Source organism: Protopterus annectens, chromosome 1.part0, assembly GCF_019279795.1.
Source record: "Protopterus annectens isolate FY-2018-M chromosome 1.part0, PAN1.0, whole genome shotgun sequence".
Classification (NCBI taxonomy): Eukaryota; Metazoa; Chordata; order Ceratodontiformes; family Protopteridae; genus Protopterus; species Protopterus annectens.
The window spans coordinates 220,532,149-220,558,454 of NC_056725.1; the positions used below are offsets into that span (position 1 = coordinate 220,532,149).

At 38.6% G+C, this 26,306-nt stretch overlaps 1 protein-coding gene across 2 annotated transcripts in view; it reads right to left on the reverse strand.

The window, feature by feature from the left end:
* EIF2AK2 (eukaryotic translation initiation factor 2 alpha kinase 2) overlaps positions 1-26,306 on the reverse strand; it is a 1,554,704-nt gene that overhangs the window by 120,368 nt on the left and 1,408,030 nt on the right. For both annotated transcript variants that reach the window (XM_044057939.1, XM_044057874.1), the window contains one exon: positions 12,644-12,745. In XM_044057939.1, the coding sequence (XP_043913874.1) occupies positions 12,644-12,745 (102 nt within the window). The remainder of the gene's footprint in view (positions 1-12,643; positions 12,746-26,306) is intronic.

The window sequence follows — 26,306 nt, forward strand, 5'->3', positions numbered from 1 at the left end:
CACCCCTCACCAACCAAGCAACTAAGCAGCTCACCCTACTATTCAGGCATGACCAAAGAGCAATTGCAGGTGTACTCCCCAGTCCAGCTGGTGAATTTGGGTATCCTGAGACAATGTTACAACTGTCTAATGTACACAGACAACCCTCTCCTCCTACCACAAAACACTAACGTATGCAAGAGATGTAATTATACAGCCAAACTGAAGGCTAAGCTGTCTCCACCCAAGACTGGAACAGACAGTCAAGAGGAGAAGGTTAACACTTACACCACACCTCCAGCCACACACAGACCTACTAAACCAGCACTGGCAAAAAATACACATAAATACACAAAATCATACTCGGAGGCTCTAAATAAAAACCTGCAAAAGCATCAGAGACCTCCAAAGCAGACACCCAAACAACCTGCACCTCCTGTCACAAACCAGACAACACATAAAACACAAAATCAGTGTGCCGCACAATCACAGCCCTTAAGGCAAAATAACATACCTAACACACTAGTAATAGGTGACGCTATAGTCAGGCATACTGACGTCCCACTCACCAGGCTGGACAAGCAGAAGGTTACTGTTAGCAGCCTGTCGGGAGCCAGAATCCGCCACATAACACAAGCACTCAGGTCACTCCAGAACAAGTACAAATATGACTCTGTCATTGTTCATGTTGGTGTGAATGACCTGAGACGTACCTCCCTGGACTACATGAAGAGAGACATGGAAGAGCTCTTTGATCATGTAGCCCAGGCTGGTATGACCCTGACCCTGAGTAGCATACTGCCCTCACCAAGAATGACACCTCAGTATAAAGTAAAAAAGATCAATTTCAACAACTGGCTAAGCTTCTGGTGTCATTCAAAGCGGACCCAGCATCTGTCAGCATGGGACAACATGCTCGACAAGCCAAGTTGCTTCGCAAGAGACGACTTGCACCTGTCACCTCTAGGCTTTCAAATACTGGCCAAGGTTCTTGCTGCCCCCATAGTGCCTTTTTTAGGCAAGGCTCAAAAGTCAAACCTACCTCTGTAAACAGCACAATTAACAAAAAATCGAGGGTTATGCTACTCAACGTCAGGAGTTTAAATCTCAAAATGCACGTGCTCAAAGCACTCCTCAGTATGGAGAACATCGACATCTGTGCAGTAACTGAAACCTGGTTCAAGGCTCCAGAGAGCACCCCAGCACTGCTGGGCTACAACTCGTACCACACATTTTGGTCACACAACACGGACCGAAACACAAAAGGAGGGGGTGTATCCATATTCATCAAAGATACCTACACCTCCATGTTAGTGGCGCAGCATGATACCTCTGAGATCATCCATGTGCAACTAACATCTGGCAAATCTACAATGCAAATTGTGGCCTGCTACAAATCACCCTCCAGGACCCAGGACCACCACTCCACCTTTCTGGAGACAATGGAAAACATGAAGGTCCTACTGAACACCATGATATTGGGCGATTTCAATTACCCTACCATTAACTGGTAAAACTACTTGAGTACAAACTCCCAGGCCCAGCGCTTCCTGGAATTCATCAACTCAAATGCCCTGGATCAGCTGGAAAACTCCCCTACCAGAGGTGAAAACATATTGCACCTGGTCATCACAAACATGGGTGACAGGTGCTCCTCACCGGAGGTCAACCCATCACTGGTTAGATCAGACCATAAACTAATCACTCTAGATGTCCACACCCCCCACCATCCCCAACTAAGGAAACCACAGTGAAAAACTTTTTTAAAGCAAACTTCACCTTACTTAAGACAAAGGAGGTAAGTTTCACAGCCCCCATGCTAAAGGATAATGCTGCCCAAGATGCAGAAACCTTTACAAATGCATTCTATGACCACCTACAAGGATGCATGGATCGTGCCATCCCTAGCAAACCAAAACCTCTAAGAGAAGGAAACCAGTCTGGTGGACCCCTGCCATAAACAGGCTATACAATAGAAAGAGGAAACTAGTTCAGAAAAAAAAGCAAATCCCAAGAAGGAAAGACATCCCTGATCAGTATCAGTAAGAAACTAAGGTCCCTCATAAAATCATCCAAGGCTAACTTCGAAAGAAAAATAGCCATGGATTCAATTGATAACCACCAAAGCCTTCTTTAGCTATGTTAAGAATCTAAGTGGCAATGAAGTAGTGCAAAATAGCACAAAATATACTGAACCTACTGATCCTGGCAGATAGATTCAGTGCAAACTTCACCCCCCTCTCACCCTCAAAATGGCCCACAACAATACTGGAAAAGTGCAGTGTCCCGGAAATCACAGACGCACAGGTGAAAATAGCCCTTTCAAAAGCCAAAAACACAGCGTCAGTGGGGCAAGATGGTGTCCCAGGCTGCGTCTTGCACGAACTACAGAATGAACTAATACCCCACCTAAACACGCTGTTCAACCTCAGCCTCTCCACAGGCTATGTGCCCATAGAATGGTGCACAACAACGGTTATTCCACTCCACAAAGGAGGGGCCACAACTGACCCTGGTAACTATCGCCCCATAAGCTTGACTAGCCTGGTCTGCGCATCATCATGGAACTCATTAACAAAGACATTGGGAACCTCCAAACACTTGACCCGACCAATTTCGGCTTTGTTAAGGGCAGATCATGACTACTAAACCTGGTTGACTTCTTTGAGACAGTCACCAAGGCCATAGACGAGGGAAAGGTTGTTCACACAGCCTATCTTGACCTCGCCAAGGCTTTCGACACCATGCCCCACTCGGGTATTACAGAAAAACTCACCAGCCCATAAGCTTGACTAGCCTGGTCTGCGCATCATCATGGAACTCATTAACAAAGACATTGGGAACCTCCAAACACTTGACCCAACCAATTTCGGCTTTGTTAAGGGCAGATCATGACTACTAAACCTGGTTGACTTCTTTGAGACAGTCACCAAGGCCATAGACGAGGGAAAGGTTGTTCACACAGCCTATCTTGACCTCGCCAAGGCTTTCGACACCATGCCCCACTCGGGTATTACAGAAAAACTCACCAGCCTGAACATAAACCTCTACGTCACGAGATGGGTTGCCAACTGGCTTACAGACAAAACTCACATGGTAAGAATAGCGGGCTCCAGGTCCGACTCTAAACCAGTCACAAGTGGTGTCCCACAAGGCTCGGTCCTGGGACCTCTACTGTTTGGCATATACTTCTCAGAAGTACAGGCAAACACAGGAAGACTATGGCTAACCAAGTTCGCAGATGACTGCAAACTGGGAGCCATAAATGACTCTCCGGCTGACACGGATATCCTCCAAAAGGGCCTTACTGAGACAGACACCTGGTGTCAAAGTCATGGCCTCAAGCTAAATGCCAAAAAATGCACAGTCATCCCGTTTGTGAAAAACAAAACACCCGCAAATTACCACATAGGTGGCAGCCCCCTTAATACAGAAGAGGTAATAAAAGATCTGGGGACCCAGGTAGATAGTAATCTCTCCTTTGACAATCATATTGCCAAAGTAGTTAGGAAATCCTTCTACGTGGCCCATCTAATTACTAAAGGGTTCGCATCTATAAATAATGAGGTTATAGTGCCCCTCTACTCATCACTCATCAGACCCATCATAGAGTACAATGCCCCATTTGGGATGTACCTCACAAGACACTTCCAACAACTGGAGAGACCACAAAAGTACCTCACCAAGAGGATTACTGGCCTCAAACATATGTCCTATGCAGCCTGACTGAAAAAACTCTAGCTGTACTCCGTGGCATATCGCTTACTCAGAGATAATCTCTGCCTGACTTACAAAACCATGTCCAACTCAGAATTGATGGACATGCTCCACCTAAAGAAATCCAAGTCACTGTCAGCCACGCACTCTAGTGAGTTAAACCTCGCCATAACAATAAATAGAACATGCTGGAGGGATAGATTCCTGTCACAGAGACTCCCCATGCTTTGGAACAAAATTCCAAACTACATTAGGCAGAGCCCCTCACTAAGACTCTTCAAGAGAAACCTTGACGAGTGGATGGGTAACAGAAAATACACCCCTGGGATCACTTCATTGGCTCTGCTTGACAGAGGATCAGTGAATTAACCAATGGGGCAGCGAAAGCCAACACACTCTGGCTAGGCTTACAAATGCCCTCGGGCAGATATCCTAGTACCTACCTACCTATAAAAAAGCAAAACAGCAACAATTCTCTTTATAAGCATATATCTAACAACATCAACCATATTTTTTTCATTTTCCATCTTAGAAAAAGTGGAACATAATCCTAGTGGTGAACCTTAGTTAATAATACTTGAGCAAAGGGAGCTATGGTAGCAAATATATTTAAATACTACAGTGCCACCAGGGCTCATTGATATCTTATCTATCTCTTGTATACTAAAAATGAAAGCATATGAGAGGTGAAACTAAATCACCCATGTCACGGCCCCCCGTCAACATGACACACACACATTGTTTCATTACACCTAATTTAATACAAATATATTTCAATTGGTGTTTATACACAAAGACAATTTCATCATATACTCTACTATGATTTAAACTTGTTGCTTAATATATTCTTATTCACATTTCATATATTATATATATATATATATATATATATATATATATATATATTTTATAACTTAATATTTTACATTTTTATTTATCGCATTCTACAAAAAGTTTATATTGCTGCGAGTGTGTATAAACTGATAATGATATCAAAGATGATTTCTTTATATAGATGTGCTGCTATTTGGAAACATATAGATACAATGTTTCTTTAAAGTTTCAAACTGATCATGTGACTACAATGTTGCAAAAGGATCACATGACATTATTACAAATTATCTGATAAAGTCTAACAAAGTTTTGACAAAAGCACTTTATCTTCTAAAGTTGCTTATATTGTTTTAACTTGTTGCAATAAACCATTTAAGAGTGTTGTTCGCACCGTACTAAGTGAATTTATTTTACTTGCTGGTATGAGTCTTTCGGATACTGCTGGCCTCCAAATACTTGTTAAACGAGTTAAGAGAGTTAATCTTTTCTAAGGGATTTACCAGCCTCCTCACAAAAAAAAAATCCATTGCCATCTTCTGCAATCTAACTATTTATCTGTCGAAAATACTAGAAAACAATGTACTGCATCTCAAAATGAGTGAAACACAATGAAATGTTTGTTTCCTTTTGACCAAAATCCAAATTAATCTTCTTCCTCATCTGAAAAAATTATTTACCTTTGAAAACTGACTTTCATGTATACAAGAAACTGACCATTAATGTAATTCCTAACTGCAAGCCCAAGTACCTAAGTACATTAAACTATTTGCTTTCCATAGACATGGTCTCACACAATTCTGGAAGGATTACAGTTAATTCTAATAGCTTTTGTTTTATTTTGTTTATTTTATTTCATGGGATCTTCCCAAACTGAGTCAGTGTCTGAAAAACACTGGCCATGTTCTCACTGGCAAGCGAAAAAAAATAAACAGATGATCTGCAAAGAGGAACAATTTATAGCTGTGCTGTCTCATGTGATACCAGATATCCAAGCTTTTATTAAGATTACTACCAATGGCTCCAGGAACAATGCAAACAAGAGAGGAGAGGGCATTGGGCATCCACGTACTGCTGCTCAATTAATAGTCAATTCAGCTGAAAACTAAGTCCACATTTTTACCTCTGCAATTGTGGCAAACATCTTTTGTAAGAACCCTGCAAAACTCATTGGAAAACCCTTTTTTTCCTAAGGCGCCATCCAACTATTGCAAACTAACAAGAGCAATAGCCTTTTTTTCTAGTTACAGTTTAGGATCACCAACTTCACCAATTAAAGCTAATATTTTTAAAACCTTTATTAAATGATCACTTAAGATATATATGCACATGCATTACTTGAAAAGAAAATAAACCATAATAACATGTTTTTGATTTACGTTTTCTTCTTTACAACTGTCATTCACTTCAACATTACATAATTTGCTGAATTCCTGCCTTCCTTTAAACCTCACTCCTCCTGAAACATTATTCTGCATGTATTGTTCCCACAAATACCATTTATTTTTATGTAATTTGCGCCTTCCCTTATCTCAAGATCCTACTTCCAGTTCTTTTACCTCATTTACAATTTTCACTACTTCAAATACAGTTGGTTTACATTTTGATTTCCATTTTTAGTAATTACTTTTTTAGCAGCCAAAAGAATTAAACTTACTATGGCCTTACTGTGCCTAGTCAGTACAGATCCTGGGCCCCAGCTTAAAAGAATCATTTCCTTAGTTACATCCATTTGCTCCCCTAATATTTCTGACACTGTAATTTTTAAAATCTGCCATCTCATTACACTCCCAAAAAACATGTTCCCAGTTACCTCTTTTTTTCCCTCTCACACCTTCAACATTCCTATTTACCTGTGGAAAAAATGTACCACTGCATCTACAGTTCTAACTTTGGCTTTAATAATGTCATGGGTATTGACACTGAGGGAAAAACAAGACTGTTAACACCTCTGCATCCAGATGCAGGAGTGGGACTTAACAGTTATTTAACACCTATTAACACTTCTTTTTTCCAACAGTAAATGCCGTTCACAACATTATGAAATACTACAGTTGTGTGAAGCATATTAATTACAAAACATTTATCATGTCAAAAATCCAGTGGCTGTGAACTGAAGCTCAGGCAGGAGGTAATAACCGCCAAAGAGCAAAAAAAAAAAAAAATCAAAAAAAAAATCAGTGCATGCTTCTCCTGGTGACAATCTATAAATACATTATTTCTGCTGCTTATACACTACAAAAAATACAACTACAACAATAACACACAGTCGGAATAATCTTCCCTCAAAACACAAGGACAAATCCAATAAATAATGGTGAAGAAAGACAGCAAAACAGAGACAGCTTTGGTGCTTATACATACAGGTTTGATCCAGTAACTATAACAATGCCATCCATGGCTAAATAGAGACCTTTCTTGAAACTTGGGAAGATTTACATACTACAACCATTCCATCCTATATTCAGGGATGAAGACCGAGATGAAGACGGGAAGTAATGCAGAAGAAAGGCAGGATTATGGCAAACACACATGGACAGCAACTGTTGTGTACAAATATCAAGTCCTGCTTTTACATGCAGATTCCCAAAGATTATATAGAGCAAAGACCCCCAAATAATGAGAGGTACTGCTTGTTTATACAGAGAAGAATGGTAGACTCACAAGTTTTACATTTCGCTGCAATCTCCAGTCCTAAAGAAATACAATATTTATACAAATATGTATATTGTATTACTAAACATATATACATATATGCAGATCTTTAGCAGGCAGACTGCAGGTATCAGTGACTTTTACAGCATTATATAAGCTTTCATTTTGTACTATGCAATTGCAAATAAATGCTCTCTGGCTCAGCTTATTAATATAATTATTAACATGTCATATAATCATAATGATTCTGGAAAATAACCCACATTTTCACTAAATCAATAGATTCAAAAACCACTTCATCAAGCCATAAATTCTGCAAAGGTCTGTAAAAATAACTATACACAGAATTACATACATCATTTATTTCGACATGCAAAGCCTACACATTGCTTACGCAGAACATAATACTCCCAGTAATCACGGTAACATATGCCTAATCATAAAGAAAACACTAAACCTAAATGAATCCTAACGGTAACCCTAAAGTAAGCCCACATTTCTCTCTTTGCCCCAGCCAAAAGGGTAACACTGAAGGCATTACTGTTTTTCCTGCATGTAATCAAACACGGCTCTACTTCTCTCTGTAGATATGTTACTCCATTCTAACTATGTCCTTTCGTACATTTTAATAGTTAAAAAAGGTTTTGGCAAAATAACAACCTAACATCTGCTAGGTCACAGATATAACTGTGATTTAAAAAAACTCCCCTCCACTGAGATACTCTAGTTTGGTTTTTGGGGAACACTCGGGTGGAGTACAATGAATCTTATTCATTCTCAATCATTTCTTTTCAAGGAATGGTAACCTAATGAACAGTACATAGCAATAACAGTGAAACAAGTACTGCAACTACAGGCAAGAGTGCACCTAATAAATGACATACACAATCATATTTCAAAACCATCAAAATAAAACCTTCACCTTAGAAACATGAATATACACAGCATTTATTATATATATCTATAAAACTCACAAGGACAGTTAAGAATCTATACTTTGGTCATGACTACTTTAGTCTTCAATATGCAGGATAACACTGACAGTTCTGTTAGAGAGATGGAGAACCAGTTTGGGAAGCTGTTACCAACATAAAAATTTCAACAAAAAGCAAATTAAAGATGATGCTGCTAAATGCTAGGAGTCTAAACATGAAACTGCACTCATTGCAAGCATTCTTAACCCTGGGAGATGCTGACACTTGTGTAGTCACAGAAACCTGATTCAAAGCTGCGGAAAGCACCCCCAGCCTTACCTGGTTACTCATCCTATCATACATTCAGACCCCAAAATGTGGGCAGCAAAGCCAAAAGAGGTGGAGTTTCAATATATATTAAAGATACACACACCTCCAGGCTGTTCAAACAGTATGAAGCACAGGAGATACTCCAGGTGCAGTTAACCGTTGAAAAGACCCCTATTCAAATTATAGCTAGCTACAGGCCCCGAAAATTTGACTAAAGATGCCCACTCCACCTATCTAAACCTCTTCAGATCTATCAAGATTCAATCCTTAATCCTGATCCTGTGTGATTTTAATTACCCAACCATAGATTGGAAAAAAATATTCATGCCAGAACACAAACGCCCAGAGATTCCTCGATTTTATCAATGCAAATGCCTTGAAGCAGCTAGCTTATACCCCCACAAGAGGTGATATCATCTTGTACTTGGTATTAACCAACATGAGTAGCCACTGCAGCACCCCTATGGTATCATCCTCCCTGGCAAGATCCGACCATAAAGTGGTCACTTTTGAAGTCGCCATCTCCCCTGACCCCCCCCCCCCCTCTAGCTAAGGTCAAACAAAAAAACTTCTCCAGAGCTGATTACAACCTCCTAAGGGATGGTATAAACAGATTCAGAGCCCCTCCCCCACTGTAGGAACTGGCATCAATGTCCAAATCTACAACAAAGTACCATACGAGCATTTATATAACTGCATGGAATCAGGAATACCTGGCAGGCCAAATCGTCCTCTGCAAGGGAGAGTAAACATTTCTGGTGGACATCTACAATAAATAAACTACATAAAAAAAGGAAAAAATTGCTGTCCAGGACCAAGAAGGAGCAGGTGCCCAACTGGAAGCAATCTCTCCTTAGTCTGAGCAAGCAATTGAGAGCACTAGTGAAATCCTCTAAAGTCAACTTTGAGTCCAAATTAGCCACATCTACTAGAGACAATCATAAGGCCTTCTTCACATATGTCCGCAATCTCAAAGGAAGCACCCAGATCTGTTCAGAACTGGTGGTCAAGGACACCACATACACAAATGCTGTAGATATAGCCAATCTACTGGCTGACAGATTCAGTGAAAACTTCTCCACTCTGTCCCCCCCATCAGTAAATCAGAACATCCCATTATTCCCCCCCCCCCACCCCTTATCTCTAGGGAAGAGGTCATCACTGCCCTCTCAAAGGCAAAAATACAGCCTCCATGGGACCCGGTAACACCCCAGGCTGCACTGAACTCAGTCATGAATTTGCAGCATCATTAGGCACCTTATTCAATCAAAGCCTGAGTACCGGCTTTATCCCAGCTGAGTGGAAGACAGCCACTGTCATCCCTTTACACAATGGTGGAGTGTCCACCGAGCCAGGAAGTTATAGACCCATCAGCCTAACTAACCTGATCTGCAAGGCCATGGAATGGATTATCATGGACCTCATTAACAGGGACATTGGCAACCTCCAAACACTCGCCCCCACACAATTTGGCTTTGTCAAGGGGAGGTCATGTCTGTTAAATCTGATCAACTTCTTTGAGACAGTCACCAAAGCCACGGATGAGGGGAAGACAGTGCGCACCGACTACCTTGACCTGGCCAAAGCCTTCGACACTATTCCCCACTTGGGCATAGTAGACAAACTCTCTCAACTAGGCATCAATCCACATGTTACCAGATGGGTAGCAAACTGCCTCACTGATAGAACCCACCTAATCAAAATAGGGGAAGCCACCTCAAGCAGTAGACCTGTAACGAGCAGCATACCCCAGGGATCGGTCTTGGGGCCTTTGTTATTTGTGATATACTTCTCTGAGGTGCAGGCCAAAACCAGTGGGCTATGGCTAACCATGTTTGCAGATGACTGCAAGCTGGGTGAAATCATCAATTTTCCAAGTGAAGTGGACATCCTCCAAGAGGGTCTCACCCAAATCAAATGACTGGTGCCAGAAACATGGCCTCAAGCTGAATGTCAAAAAATGCAGCATCATCCCCTTTGGGGAGTGCGACGTTCCCACATATTATCACATTAATAACAACGTCCTAAGTACACAATCAGTAGTGAGGGATTTGGGCACCCAGGTTGCTAGCAACCTGACATTTGACCAAAATGCGGCTTCTGTTGTACGGAAAGATTTTTACATGGCCCACCTCATAAGGGTACCTCATTCAGGGACAAAGAGGTCATAACATCCCTGTATTCTTCCCTTATAAGGCCAATTATTGAGTACAATGCCCCCTTTGGCATGTACCTCGCAAAGCACATGCAGCAGCTGGAGAGACCACAGATGTTCCTCACCAGGAGAATCCAGGGCTTCAAACATCTACCCTACACAGACAGGCTAAAAGTCCTGTCCCTCTACTCAGTTTGATACAGACTCCTCAGAGGTGACCTCTGTCTGGCATACAAAGCAATCTCAGACCCCCTACTTGATGGGACTGCTGCACATCCGCAAGTCAAGCTCCACTTGAGCAACCCATACGTGCAACCTCAAACCTGGTCAGTGATATCAACAGGATTTGTTGGTGAGACAGATTTGTGTCTCAGAGACTCTCCCCTCTGTGGAATAGACTCCCTCTCCATGTCAAGCAGAGTACCTCATTATTACTTTTTAAGTGCAACCTGGATAACTGGATGGGAAATAGAAAATACACCCCTGGGATTCCATCTGTGTCCCTGCTGGACAGGGGCTTTGGGTGATGACTTGTCTAAACATAGGCTAAACTCTTATCTAGGCTTATAACGGCCTCAGGGCCAATAGCCTAGTAACCTCCTATGATACTAGCTTAATCCTTTCAGTACTGTATGTAGTTCATTATCATCACTTTTTAAATACGATTTTATTATTGTTTTACATAAACCCCATGAAAAGGAAAAACATAAAAAACATGAAAAGAGAAAAGCACTAACTATAAAATAAAAACTCATTTAATGCAATATACTCATATAGAGCTGACAAAAATATTCCATATAGCACAAAAGACTGTAATCTCGGCAGCATTTCCCTTTGTAAATATGTCTGGACTCACAGTTAATTATTTTCATAATGTGAATCTTTTGTGACTATGTTTTCCAAATACACAAGCTGTTCCCAGCTTTTTCTAATTTCTAAGCCAATGAAATGTTTTATATAGTTTGAGAGCTGAGGCATTCCATTCTTTGCAGGACAAAGATTGTTTTTCATTTACAGGTAATGCAATATTTAAGGATGGCTAAAGCATGAACAACATATTTCCTATACAGCAAGAAATTACTCAGTGGTATGGATAACATAAGAAAAAACTGTCTAATCTTTATTACCCATTAAACACTTCCAAGGAAGGATACGTGGTACTCAGAATCATAAGCTGCGTAAAAGACAGTTTGTGAACTGAAGTTATAACATGCATCTTTTCTCTCAGTTTACCATAATCAATGTTTTGTTTCTTTAACAGCTGAATGCAATACCAAGGAAGAATCAGGTTAGTCTTCTAATTTAAATTTACAGCAGAGTTCAATATAACAAATATCGGATGGGGTGCCATATCTAATTTCAATCACATCCCCGTGGCAGCTATACCATCCTTAAGTACTCCTGAACTGGATTTAATTTCCCTACTGCATTTTTTAAAATTTTCCCTACATGTTGACTGAGTATATCTACAGGAGACAAATATCCCTATTTAGGCACAACCGGGGAGAACTGTCAGGTTAAGTAAATTGCTCATAATTACATAAGTAGGGAAGTGAAGGTGGGAGGACTCAAACCTGCACCCTGGGTACAGAAAGCAACTCAGTAACAGCTCAGAGCTTCAGTCCTCTGTGTTAACAGCCAGACTCTTCTTAACACATTTATACATACAAATGTATTTGAAGATAATCTAAGCTTCTTTAAAATTTGTGTGTATCCCCCAGGTTTCCTTGAAAGATTAAATAATAGATTCCTGCATTTTCAAACTTTTAAAAAAGTCAACATTAACATTTTTCCCCACTAAGTGAAAACATACAGTTGTTAACTATAGGTTTTGTAAGGTGAACTCATATTCATTATAAAGAGTCTTGCACTCGGCTGACTTGTCTACAAAACATAAATGAAAGCCATCTGAGCCTGCTTTTTGACATTCCTCCTGTAACTCTGAAAAAATTACAAATAAAAACAGTTATAAAGTTTGCCCTACTAGCCACAAGGGATTCACATTCTTTACCATCATTATAATAGAGGGGCAATTATTAAAACAAGCAAAAAAATTACATACCTTAGCTTTTTCCATCTTCGTTTTAAAAGGCCACAGAAGTTCAAAGAAAATTAATCCAAGAGGAAAGATGTCAACTTTTTCTCCATAATTCTTGTTATTTTTCTGCAAAGATTAAAAATCCAAACTTCTTTAATACACTTTACATTTAAAATTAATTGTGCATAACATATCTGACTTGGGACTGAAAACAGGATGTTTACACTGTTCATTCTTCAACATGTCTGCAGCTGATGGATAGATTTCTGTTCTAAACAGAAACTAAAATTTCACAGAACATAGAGCTGTAGCAAATATCTGACAGCTTTGGCCATACAAGTATTATCAATGAAACTAACATACCACCACTAACAGAACAACATGTCAAGTGTTTACATCAATATGGTGAAATGGTAAACCCTTTGTGTCACATCAATTTCAAAATTAACCATCAGTATATATGTGGCAATGTCCCCCACATTTCTTTTTTTTTCCTCAAAAAAAAAAATTATTTTTCAAATACAGTTGAATAAATTCCATAGTATTTGTATATAACATCTTAAATAACTATGTACAGTATTTACATCAGCCTGACACTATAACAGAGCTCAATATATACAATTACTTTATAGGTATAATAATCCAGTTATCAGAGTGTATCTGTTCAGTTACTGTAAAGTGTCAATCAATGATAAGACTTTTTTCCATGGACTGTTAATAAATGGCTTAGGATGAATCCTTAAGTCTTTAATTTTCCAAAGTCAGTATTGTGTTTGTATTCCATCTTCTTGTTATACACTTCCTTGAGATTGCAAGTATTGTCCATACTACATACATATTTGACTCATTCAAATGAGGAACTTTGTTCACATTTAATAATACTAGAGCTTTAGATAAGTTAAATGATTCATTAAATAAAGCTTGTAAAAAGTTTTTAATACCATTCCAAATGGCTTAATTTTAACACAGTCAAAAAAAGGTGATTCCAATCTGCATTGTGCATTTGCTCACACCTCCAACATATTCCCTTTGTGGAAGAATTAATTTTAGTAATTCTATCTGGAGTTAAGAATGCTCTGTGCAAGCATTTCCAATTATAAACTTTCCAGTATTGTGTAAAGGATGTATGTTTTATTGATGATAAAATATTTGATTTAATTTCTTCAGTAAGCTGTAATGAGTGTCCTTTTGTTATATAATTCCAATATGAGGATGTAGGTGTTGTTTTATAATTTATCAATATCTTGTAAAATTTCAAAATACTATCTACCATGTCATAATCATTATATATGATTTCATATAGGTATTTCGTAAGTTTAAGTATTTCTTTAAATGAAGAATTACTAATTATTCTGCATAAATCTTCCGAACACTTCAGAATGCTTTGCATAGTTAGCCAATCTTCATGTGGAATTTTGTTTGTTGTTTCTATTGTTCGCATATCCAGAACTTTTAGTTCTTTGATACATTGAAACCAACAAACAAAACCTTTCTGTTCCCCAGGAATTAATTATTTCTCTGTATATTTTATGTGCATAGCTCTTTGTAACTATGAATGGTGTTAAAAGATCAAACCAGATTTTTAAATCTATATTTGCATTAATAATTTTCCTAAATGAGTCAATATAATAATTACAGAAAATATCAGATCCTAGACTCTCCACTCAAGAAATCCTTAAATTAAAATTTTAATTTTAAGTGCGGTAAAAATAGCGATACACTTTTCGTCAAGACTAATGTCTTAACTTCCTCAGAAACTTTAAAACAATGCCACAAACAACTATTTAAAGTGTAGCTACAATAATCAATCAATAATCCATTTAGTAACTTAAAGGCACATACTATAATTTTACATACTATTAATTTTACATTTTCTTCGGGGCGTCTTCGTTATCTTAATATACCCTCCTACAGGGTTAAACTGTAGGAGGGTATATTAAGATAACGAAGACGCCCCGAAGAGAATGTAAAATTAATAGTATGTAAAATTATAGTATGTGCCTTTAAGTTACTAAATGGATTATTGTAGCTACACTTTAAATAGTGGTTTGTGGCATTGTTTTAAAGTTTCTGAGGAAGTTAAGACATTAGTCTTGACGAAAAGTGTATCGCTATTTTTACCGCACTTAAAATTAAAATTTAAGGATTTCTTGAGTGGAGAGTCTGGGATCTGATATTTTCTGTTGTTGAACTTGTTGGAACATTTTCTTGGTTTGTCTTTGTTTTTGGAATATGGACCCGGATTCATCACCCGGTTTTACTTCCACACCAAATACTAATGGGGGAGATGGAGATTTGAAGGCACTTATTGAATTGTTGTCCCAAAAAGTGGACAACTTGACACAAAGGCTTGAAGGGACTAAAAACTCACAACAGGTCTTGCAAGGTTCGAATAGAGTTAATAGTATGGTCCCTGCACCTTTAAATCAAAATGCAGCTCTTCGGACCGGAGAGGCCAATTTTAGTGAGGAACCTAAAACGTCGATGGGATTGCGTGTTCGTAGAAGCGTTAATGCTGACGGAACCAGCCCAGAGCATATTCATGGAGAGAATTACCAGTCGGATGGGATTTTAATGCGAACTGAGAAACATTTGAATTCTTGGGTACGCAGAACATTTACATTTTCTGATGCACACTCGATTGATATAACTGAAGCTAACCAGGAGGTAAGCATGGACTTGGCATCAAAATTGAATGTGTTTGATGAAAAATTGTGTAAGGTACGGAAGTTGCAGTTGGAGACAGCATACTTCCGAGAGTGCATTAACCTAAAAATAATTCCAAAAGGGCTTAGGCGGTGGCAGTTCCCCACAGGAATCACTGAGGGCTCTGCATTTTATAAAGCTTTAACCACCTTGTTTGATAAACAAGGTACAAAACTTTTGGACTTGTTTTGCATGCATTACCAGCTTATGGTGGATGAACTGTTAGCTGAAATAGAGGAATTGGATTCCTCAATAAAGAACGATACTGGTTTTTTTAAGTACCGGTTTGAGTATGACCGGATTTTTGTAAGCATTGATCAATACCTAACAAAATTGAATGCAACTAAAATAAAGAAAATTAAACGTGATCTTAAGGACTATGAAGCAGGTACTGCGCACCCGAAACCACCAGGTTCTCAGAGAGGAACATTAACTGATATTGATGGTATTGTAAATAACAATAACCAAGAGACTGAGCCTAGGGTATGGGTCTCTCCTAATAATAATAACATTAATAGTAATAATGATGATACACATACAGGGAATAAACATCAGGATGATTCAAATACTATTCGTTGGAGCGAGAGGTTAGCGAAGAACAACACTTCTGCTGTACCTAACAGCTCGGGGCAGAATAAAGGTGCAAGGGATCATAATGAAAGAAATTTTCGAGCTCGAGCCTCGAACTCAGGGGCGCAGAACAACTGGACAATGAAGGGCAAAAAGAAAAAGTGGTAATAAATCTAGCCCACGCTGGTTTTTCAGATGATGAACTGCAATGTAATGTACTTTTTAATTCCAGTTTTGACTTTAAGATTTTCAACTACACGGACATGGTTATCTGTCCGGAAACAATTGATTTAATCGAAAGGATATACATTTGTTCCTACTGTTCAGTTTGATGTGGCTAACACTTTAATTGATCTTAAAATCTTTACTAGAAAACTTAATTTGTTAGCCTTAATGGGGGAGAATTTAAATAAAAAATCTGATTATTATGTTTCAAGTGTATATAACCCCCCTTTGCACCCGCTTCTAGCATTTTTTGAAAAGGTGTGTGAAGTGGATTTGCGTTATTTAAAGAAGCCCAGTGTACCATCAGGTTACAGGGATAGGTACAAATATAACATAAGTAGGGAAGAGAGGCACATCTTAAGGTTATTAAGTCAGGCTCCAATTCGCATTATGAAACCAGATAAAGGTGGGGGCCTTGCGATAATGACCATCGATGATTATAATTCAAGGATGTTTAACATCTTGGATAGTGACACTTATGTAAAGGCTTCTAGGAACGAGATGTATGGGGCATATAGGAAAGTTTCGGCTTTAATAGAAGAACTTTATATTGAAGCAAGAATAGATACAAGCTTATATAACTTATTTGCAACAACCAGCTCCAAGGATCCCAGTTCTTTGTGGGATACCAAAGGTACATAAATGTGTGAGTAATCCACCAATGAGACCTTTGGTGGATGGGAGAGAGATAGCATTACATACACATGTGCTAAGGTTATAGACAAAATATTGCAGAAATATATTAAATGTGAGTGCCAAATTTCAAAAGATTCATGGTCATTCCCAGGGGCGGCTCGTGGCATCGGACTGCCGGACTGCAGCCCCCTCAGCTAAATTATAAGTGAGACAGTGAGACAATCAAAATGTAAAAAAAAAAAAAAAAGAAACAAAAAACCTTTTTTTTGGTTTAAAACAAAATTCGAGTCCGCGACTCGGAAGTACGCGCATGCGCACTGTAACCGCCTCGGGCTGCGGCGGTTTTAAACATATATATATATATATATATATATATATATATATATATATATTTATATATATATATTTTTTTTTTTTATTGCAGCCCGGTGGAGTCAATGAAGGCATCATTGTGATGCCCAGAAGTCTATGTGGTTCCAAACCGCATAGAATTGGAAGGGGCTCGGACTGCGACGTCCGCAGGCACGTCATGACGTGCTTGCTGGGCTAAATGCTGCTGATTGGTTGTCGCTCTCTTCCCGGGCTTTATCATGAGCTGGGAAAAGAGCGAGAATCAATCAGTCAGTTGTCGGCTTGACCTGTGGATTGTCGTGACCTTTTTTTAAACTTTTTATCGGATTATTTTACTTTTTTTTTTTTTTTTATTTGGGTGGATTGTCAGCTGTGCTAGAAGGAAGAACAGAGCAAGAAGAAAGAAGAAGAAAGAAAAGAAGAACAGAGTGAAGGTGCAGAATTAAAGTAAGTATTCTTGTAATTAGGGCAGTAATAGACTGGTGATCCTTGAACATGTGAGTGAAGACTGTCAGAAATGATAATCCGTCTGGCCTGTGCAACATTGCAACCTTGCTTTCATAAGATGAAAAACAAGTCCACAACTAGACAAAGCAGTAGAAAACAGTATGATACAAAAAAGATGTTCCTTTGTTGAGTGTGTATGAAAAGGACACCATGTACTATATCACAGTTCAAAGAAACAGGCAGTCAAAACTATGTTATCTCATTTATAAGGGAGATAAGTACAGTTCTTATTGTAAAAAAGGATATGCAAATGTCAAGTTTAAGTCATAACATGAAATGATTTATTGAAAGATGTGTTTCAGGTTTTGCTAACACAAATGTATACAACAGAAAAACATAATCCTATCAACTATGCCATATATGTTGGGACATTCAGATTTTCAGCATCACTATGTTGGGAGATACAATTGGAGGAACCATCAGGGAATGATCAGGATACTTGCAGAAAGTTAATGTGAGGGAGATTAAGAGGTGCTTGTTAGCAGTATAAAGAGGTGTACTCTTGTTGAAAAAAAAAAAACAAAAACAGAAAAAATAGCATTAACACTGGGAATACAGTAGTTCTGTAACTAGTTATGTCACGGCATGGTCATCTGCTTCAGGTTGTAATGCAGCCCTAGCCTGCAGTCCCACAACTCCCAAGTTACATCAGTCGGTGCAGTAGTGATTAAACCTTCCTAGGTAAATAAAAGAAAATTAGATCTGGATGAAGTGCAGCACCACTAGTTGGTCTGATGTCAAACAGGTGAGCAGAACCCAGCTCAGAAACTAAGTCTGCACATTTCTCAAGGTTATTCGGCTTACATTTGTTAACATATTTCAGAACTGTTACTGCATCATTGCTGTACTGATGATGATAGTCTTTCTTAAAGCCACAATTGCTACTCATCAGGTATGCAAGATTTCTAAATGGAAGGCAGTGCTTATTTACAAATATCTTGATTTGTGATAGATGTGCCATAATCCAGCATTGTTATTCCACAGACTTTTCTAACTAGAAAGCATGTGTCCTTTCCCCTTCTCCCAGGAGAATAAGACTGCACATCATAGTCGCATCCCAGGCAATCGACTGCACTTTTATAGTCATAGTTATTAAGTCCTGACAGGTGGCAGACAACTACAATTACAAAGCATTAAAAAAAAAAACTTCCTGGTTAGTGGCATACTAACCTTACTTGAAACATGAAAGATTTGACCTACTGAAACGTCAGAATGTTTTCCTTTTTTTGGTAGGGTATCCTACTAAGATCCAACTTGAATATCTTTTCTGAAGAAGTACACTGGAATGCACATGCTACTCATGAAGTTGTGTTTATAAATACGAGTCAGTTTTTTTTTTGTCAGTCCATCTGAAGGGAAAATCATTTGACATATTCCTAGCATAAAGAATTTCATGATGTATCTAGTAAATGGTGCACAGAGAGTAAACGTTTGAAGTTTCAATTAATTTGCTTTGAAGTGCACAGTGCTAATGAGACTTTGATTTTTAGCACTGATATAACTGTTAATTCAGTTACCTGATGCATGGTTGCAATGTTAAGCAGATATGAAGTGTCATTTTTCTTGCTTTAGTAAGGAAAGATAAGACATCTGATGGAGAGTTTCCTTACTATCAGAGCTAGTTATATAAGTAATTAAGCAGCCTGATATATTTTATTGCATATAGGGCAGGCAGCCAGTTGTTGTAGACAGACTATGTGAAGGGATGTCAGAACTGGTAAAGGAGTGCTGCCGACTTCAGTGAATATCCAGAGTAAATAATCTGACTTTTTGTATAACTCATTTTAAAGTTAGCATTACTGGTGTGGGTTTAGCAGAGGATGAACCTCCCAATTAGCCTTTAGCAGTGAAATGTAGCTTCAGTGGGTGTGTGTGTGTGTGTGTGTGTGTGTGTGTGTGTGTGTGAAATGCCCCATTTGCTACAAGGTGGTGGGTAGAGAATAAGGTTTGAACCCTGTACTTTGAGGCCAAGTGGCAAGAGCCTGAATTCCCTACCCACCACCATTTATAAAAATTTGCAGATTTTTACCTCGTATTTGTTCTGTTCCTCATAAAATCTGTGGTTTCTGTATTTTTGTTTCTTAACACAGTCAGTAGTGCAGTGGTAGCATTGTTGCCTGACAGCTACAGGTTGTCTGGTTTGATTCTTGGCCGGGGTGCCTTCTGTGTGGAGTCTGCATGTCCTCCCTGTGTTTGTGTGGGTTTGCTCTGGTATCCTCCCATCTTACAAAGACATGTGTCTGGAGTGTTTCTGCTGAAAATTGGCTTTTGTTCTAAGTCAGACTTTCCTGGTTAACAAATGTTAAATAAAAATTACAAGCATTTGAATTTCAGACTTCATATTCTTCAGAAAGTACATGGTAACACAAAACCTATTATAGCAATTTTCTAAGTTTATAAGATGGATATTTGAAATTTGTCCCTATGTTTGGGACTGTATTCCCACATTATTGGCTTCATCCAGGTTTTTTGTGCCAAGGTTGAAAGCTATGGTGAGAACTGAATTCACTGAATATGTTTGGGAGCTGTATTCCCCCATTATTGGCTTTGTTCAGGTGTTTTGTGCTAAGATGTTGACAGCTATAGTGAGAACTGAATTCACTAAATGGTACCCATTTAAGTTTCAGTCTTCCTCACTTTCATAAAACAGATGATTTGGCATAGTGGTATGTTGTTCTGACTATTTTGCACAGGGTCCTGGGTTCAATACTTGGCAGTGAAATTTATGGTGGTAACACAACATTTTATTCTAGCAACTTTCCAACATTATATAATCAATGTTTAAAATGTGTCCCTGTTTTGTGGTCTTTTGCCCCCCCCCTAAATTTTGGCTTTTTCCAGATTTCTTGTGCTGCAAAGTTCAGAGATACAGCTGAGTGTCAAGTAGATTTTACAAGAAGCTGAGAGCTGCAGAGGAACAAAAGTTAAGTGCTGCTTATGCTGAATCTGCTTGCATTGTTAATAGGATAACAGGTAGTGTACTTGCTTTTGATGCAGAAGGCTGTGGGTTCTACTCCCACAGTAGGTAGATGCATTACTAATAACTGTGTTGTATTGTAAAGGGGGTGGATGCTGCAGTCCTTTTTGGTGAAGATACCTAGTAACTATATGAACGTGTTATCAGTTTGCCATCCATTCCCTATTGCAATATTACTAGCTTATCATTTTTTAATGCAACATAGGCAATTTATTCCTCAAGGGCAACATGCACTTTATTTGTAGATGAAACAATGAAATATGAAGTTGTTTGCTAGCAGCAACCTCTTCATTAGTTACAGATTTCTTTAATGTGGAATTATTTAGATGACTTTTACTTCTTCAGAGATTGTGCATATTTACTGACACTGGTGGACTGTAGAAGTCTGAGTAGACTTTTATGATAGAAATGTTCTGAACTGGGCAGTTTTGTCATTATTGGTGCATGCATTGTGTTTCATTGTTTACTGGAAAAATGTTCAAAACAACAAATTTAAAATGCCCTCTAACAACTGCACTATATTGTACAAGGAATATAATTTAATACAATCAGGAAGGTGTATCAAAGAACACATGTATGTTTCGTGTGCAAGGGGCCTATCATTTGAAAACAGCCCAAAGTTAATCTATATCTACCACTGGCAAAATGTATTTTCTTTGAATGTGGGTTTCAATGCTGTTTCAGTGAATGTGAGTTTCAAGGGCAGAGAAGTTTTAATGCTAATAAGTCTGTTTTCACTGTCAGATTGCATTGCTTTGTTTAGCAGATGTTTTAGTGTTTGTGCTGTAAAATGCAAAATAAAACTTTCAAATGAAGTCCAAATCATTGTAGAAGTAAAGCAGCATGCGCATTAATGTTTATGGTAAATGGGGTGAAATAGCCAAGTAATGGTTCATTGGAATGGCTGCAGGGGGAGGCTCCATTCGACCATGATTTTATGAGGGGTAAGAGCGGCAAACTCAATGACAGCCCCGGCTGAACTATACCTCTCAAATGTCCAGATTTTAACAGAATGAATAGATTTTTGCTTCTTAGTTTTGGTTAGCTCCTCATAAAATAATGACAGACACTGAGTTCAGACTTCATAACCTTCAGAAAAATGCATGCTAAAGCAAGACCTGTTATTCTATCAACTGTCTCAGTTTATACAACAATTTTTAGTACTGTTTATATGTTCCCCCAGTATATTTGGCCTTGTCCAGATTTCCTACATTAACAGGTTGAGAGGTACATGCAAATAAATTGCTTTATAGAATTAGGCATATCCAAACCTCTCAACTGTCCCCAATTTTGGCTCAAAATGTTGCTCTTCCCCTAATAATCCTGCCGCAAAATGGCAATTTTGGAAGAAAACGTGGAGGGTTTACAATTAAGAAATAACTAATAATCAGAGTTATAGATTTCTTTTATTTCAGAAATGCATGTAGATTCTTTTATTTTGTCAGCTGCTCAAGTTAGCAGTACTAATATTAAAAAAGTGTCCCTTCTTTGACAGGTTCCCAGCTGTATTGTGTGGCTATTTTATATTTTTGCATCACATTTTCGGTCCATTTTTCATAAAATTGTGTTTTATTGGCAAATTAGTGGCAAATCATTAAAGACTGAAGTTAGAAAATAATGACAGACATTTGAGTTTCAGATTTCATACCCTTCAGAAAAAGTCATACTAATGGAAGACCTACTATTCTATTATCTTTCTAAATTTATAAGAGTAATATTTAAAAAGTGTCCTTATTTTTGGGCCTCTGTCCCACTTTTATGTATGGCTTTGTCCAGATTTCTTGCTCTGAGGTTGAGAGGTATGACAAATGTGTCAGGGCCATCACAGTCAGCCAGAGACGTTTCAAATTGTGACATATGTGTTGCACCCCAATCCCCCATGTAGTGACTCTGTATGTGTCCAAGCAAGGCAAGGAGCAGTTATGCAGTGTAAATGTGCAGAGTATCCCCCCCATCCAAGATAGACACAAATACTACTTTTATTCTGTCCTTGATTTTGCAGAATGATCTGGTTTCTGTCATATTTTTATACTGTTGATTTATGCTTATTATTACTCAGAAAGTGCCTGTTCTGTGTTTAAGTAGCAATGCTTTAATGACCATCAGGTAAGCTTGTCTGAGATTGTAAGCTTTAATAAGCATACTGCTAACTGCTAACATTGAAAGCCTTTCTGTTGTTGCCATGCAGAGAATACTTACATAACTAGATAATGTATAAGCCTTGGGTATTGAAATGCATATGACAGTATTTGTAATAAAGAACAGGATTACATTATTTTAAGAAGCTCATTACATTTGTTGGAGACTTGCAGTCATATTTGCAGGCTTTGCCTGTAAACCAAACAGCATGCCAATCTATCATGTGTGGTCCATTACCTGTACAATAATCCTTAAAGCAATGTTTCTTGAGCTTGTTTCTTGTTTGTGTTTCATTTTTTACTTTGATCTTTTCCCCCATGAAACAAGTAGATAGTTGTTGTCAGGCAGCAGGTCTTTTTTGGATAAGAAACATTTTTACAAGTGGAGGTATCACAGAGATTGCTACTTTCAGCATGTTACTTGGTAGTTTAATAAAGCTGAATATAAATTATAATTAGAAAGTGCAAGGAGAAGTGGTTTGAGTTGAGTGCTGCTTGTTTTTCTTATACTTGATTTTGACTGGCATTCCAGTAATGTATTTAAAAAGTAATTTATTTTTTCATGCCTCACAACCTTTTTGTTTCCATCTAGATATTAAATAAGCTGTCATGTAGCCAATGCATTGAAATATTTTTTTCTTCTACACTTCATTTTGTCTTGATTGGACTCTCATAATGACAGTTTGGCACCCAGGGCAGCGTATTTAAAGTTCCAGTTTTTGTGGTTTTGAGAATAGCTCCTCCCCTTTCTAGTTGGCCACACCCCTCCCATTGGCTCTACCCATTCAACTGTCTCCTGCAGCCCCCCTTTGATTTGAAGTCACCAGCTGCCACTGGTCATTCCTTCAAGCTATCAATAGCTTGGAGTTTTGTGCTAACAGTGTTTTCGTTACAGTAGATGTAAAGGACCTGTATTCATCCATCCCACATCAGGTTGGGATTGAATGGGTTTCACACATGTTAAGGATTTTAGATGCACCCACTAGTGAAATCAAACTAGTGGAAGAACTGATAGATACAGTTCTTTCTTATAACTATGTAATGTTTAACAACGACATTTTCCACCAAAAAAGTTGGATTGGCAATGGGCTCGAAATGTGGAGCCGGCCTGGCGAACCTAGTGATGGCTTATTGGGAAAGAACTTTTGTGTTAAACAACTTGGATTTTGGGGATAAAATCTTGTTCTATACACGGTTCCTGGATGATATATTTATCTTATTCCAGGGAACTGATGTTGAATTAATGGGTTTGTTAGAAATGTTTAACAGTACTCACTTCTTGAGTTTTACATCCAGTTATAGTAAAAATAGAATAGTATACCTGGATGTAGATTTAAAGAAGGATTATGATGAAAAGATGTTTGTTTCTAAGATACACAGGAAAGCAACCCATTCCAATATGTATTTCCATTTTACTAGTTGCCACCCTACGCATCAGAAGAGATCTGTAGTAAAGGGGCAACTGGTTAGGGCAGCCAGGATGACAACTAAAGATGAGGAGTTTGAAGTGGAGTGCATCTTGATGTCTAACTTCTTTAAGCAAATGGGTTACCCTCCCCATTTCCTACAGGGGATCATCAAGGAAGTCCAGCATAAAAGATCTGTAGGGGACTATGTCCCAATATTAAGTAAGATAAATGGAGGGGGTTCAGTGGTGGTTACAAACAAAGAAATGGTTAATACCTGTAGTTTTGTATGCGCATTTAACATTGACTCCCATAAAATAATGAATATTATTACAAAAAATTGGGACTTCTTGACGAGTGATAAACATTTTAGAGAAATGTTTCCAGAAAGGCCTAAAATTACATATAGGCGTGGTAATAATTTAAAAGAAATTCTGGAAGCCAATGGTGGAGTGAACACTAATAAAGAAGGTATGTATAGGTGTAACATGTGTAGGTACTGTAAGTACACTGATGTAGGGTGCAATTTTAGTATTGGTAATCAGAAATACAGGTCCAATGGGAGATTTAGCTGTAACAGTAAACAAGTAGTATACTTAGCTAAATGCACAAGCCCAGCTTTCTATATCGGGAAAACCGATAGAAAGCTTGGCGAAAGGATCTACGAGCATACTTATTGTATTAGTAGGAACAAATTAGAGAATGCATTAGCTAGACATACAAGTGAGTCTGTTGGCCACGAATTTAAATTTAGAGTCATCGATCAATTGAAGAAAGATGAAAGGGGTGGACCAGAATCTTTGAAATTGGAGAGGAAGGAACTCCTATGGCAGCTCAGGGTAAATGCCTGTCAATATCCAGGCATTAATGAAATGACTTCCATTATGTGTATACTTAGGTTGAAAAACTTAGTTAGGTAAATGTTAGTAAAGTAAAAAACTAGCAAAAACTAATATACTTGAATATCATATCTAACAATACCATTGAAAATCGGTTGGTAAAAGGTTTAGATAGGGATGATAGAGTAAATTCATCCCTTAATGGCGTTAAAGATGGGCATAAGCAGTATCCTACCTTCACCTAGAATGATGCCACAATACAGTGATAAGATGATCAGCTTTAATAATTGGCTTAAATTCTGGTGTCATTCAAAGGGGATCCAATGTCTGTCTGCCTGGGATGACATGCTGGACAAGCCACGCTGCTTCGCAAGGGACGGCTTGCACCTGTCACCCCTGGGCTTCCGGATATTGGCAAAGGCTCTTGCCACCCCCATAGTGCCTTTTTTAGGCAAGGCTCAAATTCTAAACCTACCACCCTAGAACACCAAAAGGAAAAAACTAAGGGTAATGCTGCTCAATGCCAGAAGTCTCACTCTCAAGATGCACGCACTCGAGGCCCTTCTCAATATGGAGAACATCGATGTCTGTGCTGTGACAGAAACCTGGTTCAAGGCTCCTGAGAGCACCCCAGCACTAACAGGTTTCACCTCATATCATGCGTTCCGGCCCCAAAATCCAGACAACACCAAGAAAGGAGGGGGGGTGTCCATATTCATAAAGGACACCCACACCTCAAGGTTGGTGGCAATGCACGATGCATCGGAGACCATCCAGGTGCAATTAACCATAGGCAAGACTGCTCTGCAATTTGTAGCATGTTACAGGCCACCCTCTCAAACTCAGGAACCTCACATGGCCTTCCTGAAAACATTGGAGGGATAAATGTATCTCCAAACACCATCATACTAGGTGACTTCAACTACCCTAATATAGACTGGGAACACTACTCAAGCCCGAACACTCTAACCCAAAGATTCCTGGAGTTCATAAACTCAAATGCTATGGAACAACTAGTCACCATCCCCACAAGAGGAGAAAACATACTTGATCTCATCATCACGAACATGGGATCAAAATGTTCAACACCGAAGTATACCCCTCACTGGTGAGATCAGATCATAAACTAATCTCGCTGGAGGTCCTCATCCCGCCCCCAACTGAAACAAAAAAGACCACAGTGAAAAACTTCTCAAAAGCCGATTTCACACTTCTAAAAACTAGTGTGGTCTCCTTTAAGGCCCCTGAGCCAGTGGTAAACATTACTCAAACCGCTGAATCACTTACAAATGCCTTCTACCAGCACCTACAGGACTGCATGGATCAGGCAAT